The sequence below is a fragment of the Carex rostrata genome, chromosome 10, assembly GCF_964058835.1.
Source record: "Carex rostrata chromosome 10, lpCarRost1.2, whole genome shotgun sequence".
NCBI lineage: Eukaryota > Viridiplantae > Streptophyta > Magnoliopsida > Poales > Cyperaceae > Carex > Carex rostrata.
This window is the reverse complement of record NC_135927.1, coordinates 1,528,581-1,535,466: the sequence shown is the minus strand read 5'-3', so window position 1 is coordinate 1,535,466 and position 6,886 is coordinate 1,528,581. Positions and strand designations below refer to the sequence as shown.

Below are 6,886 nucleotides of genomic sequence, written 5' to 3'. Positions count from 1 at the left end.
TCAGATTTCAACTTATTTTTCTAACTCCCTCCCTAACTGAATTCACTATATCTGATTTTAACTTGCCTAGAGCCCAGTTCGTTGTGTCGGAATCGATGGTCCGAATGCAAATATTTTCCAGGTCAGATTTTATTTGGTTAATATTTTTATCATATTATTGCTTGGTATGTTGTTAAAAAAAATTATGTTTGGATCCGAGAAATTGATCTTGATCCATACTTTGTTTTTGTGTCATTGCTGCGGTTCTATTACACCCAAATATCATGAAAATGATGGCCACAAAATATACATTCAGGTACTCCATATATTTTCCAATATTATGATAAAGATGGCCACAAAAAATCCAGCCTGAATAAAATTTAAATCCGGACCATTTATCCTTGTCATGTGTCACAAATATTTTTGGTGAGTTAAATGTTCAATGCTCAATGTAAAATTCATTATGTGAGGTTAGATTTTTACATAAAAATTTCAAACATAAAGTCCATTTTCAACATAGAATTTTTTTCCTCTATTTGCAACAAAATTCATTAAATTTATTCTTTCTTCGAAGTAACATATAATTAATTTATGTTCAATTCATATCTGATTTTTCTCGTCTGCAAATTTTAATTTATTTACTCGGTGTTAATTTGTTTTGAGCATCTGAATCAATTATATAATTAACTCGGTAGGTTTTCTTTTACACCGATGCTACCAGTCAACCCGAATTTTCTTTTACATATCTAATACAAGGTGAATTAATTTTCCACCATAATATTCAAAAAGAAGAATACATTAGATATGAAAATAACAAAATTTCTCGATACCCTAATAATCTAATTGTTGCTCTCAAAATATATAGCATCCCCTTATAGCAATCAAGCCAAATACATGGTCAAGCCTCAAAATACCAAATTTTGAGTGTTTTCTTTTGATTAAATTATGTCTGATTATGAATGAGTCCCATATATTATTACAGAAGAATTGGTTGGCATCGATCTCCTGTCAATTAGCATTAAATAACATGCACGTCAATACGTCATCTTGTCCCCCCCCCCCCCCCCCCCCCCCCCCCCCCCCCCCGTATAAAAAAGGAACCAATAGATAGAATGGGGAAAAAAAAAAAAAAAACCAGAACTAAGCAAACACAAATCTTGTGTATATATATCCAAACCCCCTTAGTCCCCACGCTCATGAACCCTCTGTCAAAAACTGTAAACACCAAATTAAACTATGTTCAATCTATCCATGAAGACAGCAATGGAGCTGCTCCGAGACTGGCGATCAGCGAGCTCTCTCTTCGCCACGCTCATGCTCCTCAACACTTTGTCATCCTACATCCCTGCTGAGATCCGCATATTTGCCAATAATTTCTTAAGCCGCATCTTCACCTATCTCAAACCCACCACCACTATCATCATAAAAAACAGAGAAGCCTTTGTTGGCATAAATGACCTGTATGATTCTGCACAGCTTTACCTCGGCGCCCACTGCCTCTCTGACTCCCGTATTGTGTATCTCTTCAAGCCCTACAATGCTGATTCTCCATTCACCTCCCTTCCTGACTCACACACCGTAAACGTTAAATTTAGAGGAGTTTCCATGAAGTGGACTTCTGAGATGCACGACCAGTCAGAATCAGGCCGCTTCAGAAATCAAAGCATTGATGATGGCATAGATCGTCGCTCCTTGATGCTTGTGTTTCACCAAAAGCACCGTAACTTGGTTCATGATATTTATATACCTTATGTGCTTGAGGAGGCAATGAGGCTGAGGAGCAACTCGAGGGAGAGAAAGTTGTACACAAACCGCTCTAGTAATCCGGGATATGATTCTCACCAAACCTGGACATGCCGTACCTTCTCTCACCCATCAAATTTTGACACACTTGCACTCGATCCAACCTTGCGGGAGGAGATTTGTGCTGATCTGCTTCAGTTTGTCAGCCAAAAGGATCATTACATGAGGGTTGGTCGAGCGTGGAAGCGCGGGTAATTGATATTTTATAGATAGTACCTTTAATTTATGTCATTAGAATTCTCAGTTAACTAATCTTCATGGCAAATGGACTCTGTCACATCACTCTTATAACTTTGTTGAAGCTTTAAACCAATTACGTAATTAATTAGTTCACAAGGTATATTTAAATAAGATGGACTACGGTGAGTTATGAAGTAAGAGTCTTGTTTTACTTCACGCTCATGTCACCGTTTTCAAAGTTCAAACAGTTGATCAGAGCTGTTCAACATGATCTCCATATTATAATGTGCTTCGAGACCCAAAACACTGATTTTTGACATTTATTTTTTATTTTTTACTATCTTTTAGATATGTCGAAAATGACTGATTTTGGATGGATTATGAACCATCCAAAAACAACGATTTTCCACCTATCTAAAAAATAGTAAAAATGTTCCAAAAAAATGTAAATTTTGGTTCAATGTCCGATGACATTTTCGTATCGAGATAATGTTGAGCAATTCCAATGGACTATTTGAACTTCCAAATGTATAAATTATGAGTGTGAAAGAAAACAAAACCCTTACTTCGTGACCCACTATAGCCCATCTGTATTTAAATTATTTGGATGTAATTTATAGTGCTTGGCAGTAAGCATGGCAGAATATTTGAATTTTAAACAAATTAAGACTATTTTTAAACTTCAGATTTTACATTTTCCTTGCAGAAATTGCTCAATTTTTTTTTCCTTAAAATAGTGTGTGATGCTGTTGATTTTTCCCATCTCTGTAAACAAAAAAAAATCTATTTATCAAACAAAAATATTTTGGATTCAGGATTCCAAATACAAATTTTATGACGTATGAACCTTTGGAATAAAGTTTTTTTTTCAATCTTCTTGTATAAATTCTAAGTCAGATAATATTATTGGTTAACACACATATCTTGGTTTCTTAAAGGTACCTCTTACACGGGCCACCAGGCACGGGCAAGACCAGCCTTGTTGCGGCAATAGCAAACATGCTCAAGTTTGATTTGTACGACCTTGAACTAACTGCAGTTCAATCCAACTCCCAGTTGCGCAGTCTCCTCGTGTCGACCACCCCCAAATCGGTCATTGTTATAGAAGACATTGACTGCACAATCGACCTCTCAGATCGAAAGAAAAAGCAGACGGATGAAGAGCAAGGGGATGGCATGATGGGCTGGCCCCACAACACATCATACCCTCGAGAGGCCTTAAACCTCTCTGGTGTATTGAATTTCGTGGATGGTCTATGGTCATCATGCGTCGGTGAGAGGTTGATGATTTTCACTACAAACCATCCCGATAAGCTTGACGTGGCTTTGCTAAGGCCAGGCCGCATGGATAAGAAAATTGAACTTGGATATTGTCGTGCAGCTGCATTTCGGATGCTAGTTAAGAACTACCTTTGTCTTAGTGAGGTGGAAATGGAGAAGATAGACACTGTGGCTGAAATTGAGAGGATGCTCGGAGAGGTAGAAGTGACACCAGCTGAGGTCGCTGAGGTCTTTATGGGGTGCGATGGGGCCTCAGCTGATGGAGCTTTGGATAAGTTGGTACTTGAACTTCGCCAGAGGAAGTTGTCGCCTCTATCAGAGCAGGTAGTGACAGTTAGGACTGAGAAGAGAAACAGTACTGAGAGCTGGGAGTTGTATTAAACAATTAATTAGTTGTAATTCCTCCGGGGTTTTTGAGGTTAATTAAACAAGTAGTAATAAATATTAGGTAAATATCCCTGATGCAGGTCCTATATATTGGTTATAAACTATAACTGTACAAAACTGCAACTGCATAGTGATTACCTCTCGGAGGATGAGGCTGGTGGCCTTAACTAGTTTTATATATTTTAGTAATGGCATTACTGTACCTTCCCAAGGAGTGCTTGTTTCTTTTTGTTGTTGTTGTGCAATTCTTTGTATCGGTACCCATGTCTAATGCAACTATGCTTTTGACATTTCCTTTTAAAATTATGAGTTGGAATGTGCGAGTTTTCTGTGATGTGTCTAAGTGTACGGTGGTTGAAGATGTTGTGCTAGATTCTAGGTGTGATATTTTGTGCTTGCAAGAAACTAATGGTGTGATCACTCTTTATTTTATTGTGTGACGCAAGTGTGCTCAATTAGATTTAATCACTACTTAATTCTAGATGAGAGTAATTATATATATTGTTACAGTTATTCTTAAGAAAAGAAATTTCAGATTTATGCTTACACGAGTCTATGGGCCGCAACAAGATAATAATAGCCTCATACCAGTTTGGGTTTGTAGCCATCATTGACGATTTTTGGAAAAAAAGGAGCTACTACTTTTGAGAAAAAAAGCAACTCAACTTTTTCCCCCTTTCTAGAATTTACCGTTGTAAACAAATAGGCAAACGCTAGATAGGATATAGGCTACCATTACTTTTTCTTCTACATAAGGAGGTACTATTCTCCATTGTAAATCATAACAAATAATAAGAAAAATCCTTTTTCATCATAACGTGTGAAAAATTCATCATGAGATCAGAGCATAAGTAAATCATGTAAATAACATAACAAGTAAACAGAGAGTGTTTAGAGCCAACACAGTCAGATTCAAGAATGATTCCCAAACTAGAAAAAATTGACTAAATACCAGAACAACAGAAAAGTCCGAAAATCAATAAAATACCCGAAATCATGTCTCTAATTCGAGGTTTGCATCATCGCTCTCTGCATGAAACTTCGCTTTCAAGCTTCTTTTCATTGCCACCCACCATTGACGTTTTTCATGTTCCCCGATACATAAGATAAGTAGCATACTTGAGGTGCTGGAGTTGCAAATACAAAATTTGAATTTATCAATAGTTTTAATCATAGTAGGAAATATTGGTATCGGGATCAGGATCGGTCCCGGTTGCTACAGATCCAGAATCGGGGTATCAGCCGATTCGGATCGGAAAATTGGACTTTTTGGTCAGAAGCTTGTTTTACACTAAAAAAAGGAAAAATTGATAAAAAAATTAATTTGTCAATAATTTATGTTTAGATAAATGATTACAATCAAATAATCTACTAATACAATATAATACAAGATTTAAAACTATAAACACACTCTTTCACTGCCAGAAACTATGTCGTGCTGGCTGGATCACTTCATCGTTGTTTGTATTATGATAAAAATAGTGATATTGTTGTCCGAAACAAAAAAAAGACATTGTAGACCCAAATGAAAGATTGTTAACATCTTTAATCACAGATTCATATTTCTCTATTTCAATATGTGCATAGTTTATACTCTATTTAATCAATCACGGGTTCATGTTTTCAGACGAATAATGACCAGAATCAGACTAGAATGATAGAAATTGGACGAAAAACACAAAATCCGCGAATATCAGCAAGGAATCGGATCGGTCTCAACCAATACCGATACGTATCGGCCGATATTTCCTACTATGGTTTTAATAGTTGAAAGATTAATATTTGACTTCATATTATGGAAGAATTAGGTATTCGCAAGATGTTTGATGAAATGCTCAAACTAAAATTTGAACTGAAACACTATTGTTACTAAACTCAAACACGTCCTTTATTTTTTGATAAAGTGGGTGTTTGTCCACCGATTTCATTAGAAACCATAGTGTCAGAAGTCCTTTTCTCCAAACTACTACAGAAAGGAGCAATTACGAAAACCATAACAATTACTGGTCCATGACAGTAGTAAACAAAAATATCCTAACAAAGTATAGACCAACCAATTCAAACCCACAGACAAAGCATAATATCCAAAGGAAGCCACAAATGCACACATACATAGACAAAGCATAACCAAAAGAACTATAGTCTCAATCAAGCATATCAATCAGGGATCCTAATCAAAGCAAAAGTATTGAATTTCTTTGATCCAGTATTGGTGAAACTTCCATTGCCTCTACCTCTGACCCATTTTCTAGATTGGCTCCTGGAGTTCCTATCAAATTCAAGACCTAACAAAGTATATCATCAGTGTCCATAGGAAGAATTAATGATAAGTTAAGTACAGAACCATTATTCAAATTATTACACCAAAAAGCACATAGTGAGATTATCCTAGTGCCAACAACCTTTAAAGTAGAAGTATCTTGGAAACACAATTTGTATCTCAAGCCAAATACATCATAAAACAACTCCCCTAAAAAGTTCAACTAAGGGTCTGTCTTTAAGAGGGATAGAGGCATTAATAAATTAAATATCATCCATTGTGGAACCCTCAAAAATAAAATTGTTATGATTGACAATCCAAATCCACAACTGGATGAAAAAAGAACATTGCACAAAAAGATAGTCAGTTGATCCAAAAACACCACAGAAAGGGCATGCAGTTTTGCATGTCCATCCCTCAGTAATAAGATTTTTTTGTAAAATTTTTATTTCTCTCAAGTAAATATAAGAAAATTTTGACTTTTAGAGGATTTTAGAAGACCAAATAGAAATAAATTCATCATTTGGCATTCCACCACATTCAAGCCAGACATAGTAAGAGTGAATTGAAAATTTACTCACAGTAGACCACCTCCACAGTAATGTGTCATTTAAATAAGGGTTAGAATGAAAATCCAATAAATCAGTGTGCAGATTATGCCACTCATTCATTAATGTACCAATTAACTGTCTTGCAAAAGAGATATGCGAGTAATCATTCCTAAAAGTCTCAATTACCAAAAGTTCAGGATCTACTGCTATAGCAAAGAGATTTGGATATAAGGATGCCAAAATATGTTCTGAACAACACCTGTTAGTCCAAAACTGAATTGTAAATCCTTTCCCTAATTTCTTTGAAAAACCAACATCCGCCACATGTGCTCCTTTAAGAATGCCTCTCCATAAAGGATAGCATTTTGAAGAATAACCAGATGGGCAATATTTAGCTAATTCAATTGATTTCCATCTACTAGTAAAATTGGAATCTTGGATACTG

The 6,886-nt window shown here is 35.8% G+C and overlaps 1 protein-coding gene across 1 annotated transcript; it reads left to right on the top strand.

The window, feature by feature from the left end:
* Positions 1-1,107: 1,107 nt before the first annotated feature.
* Positions 1,108-3,702, top strand: LOC144560706 (AAA-ATPase At3g50940-like). Its single transcript, XM_078309955.1, has 2 exons — positions 1,108-1,973; positions 2,901-3,702. The coding sequence occupies exons 1-2, from the start codon at positions 1,216-1,218 to the stop codon at positions 3,622-3,624; spliced, it is 1,482 nt and encodes a 493-aa protein (XP_078166081.1). The 5' UTR covers positions 1,108-1,215; the 3' UTR covers positions 3,625-3,702.
* Positions 3,703-6,886: the final 3,184 nt, after the last annotated feature.

What these genes read in the sequence shown, in the direction of transcription:
- LOC144560706 (XM_078309955.1), top strand. Translation starts at nt 1,216, where the DNA reads ATGTTCAATCTATCCATGAAGACAGCAATGGAGCTGCTCCGAGACTGG. An exon ending in GGTCGAGCGTGGAAGCGCGG is followed by an intron (nt 1,974 to 2,900) that starts GTAATTGATATT and finishes GGTTTCTTAAAG; the next exon opens with GTACCTCTTACACGGGCCAC.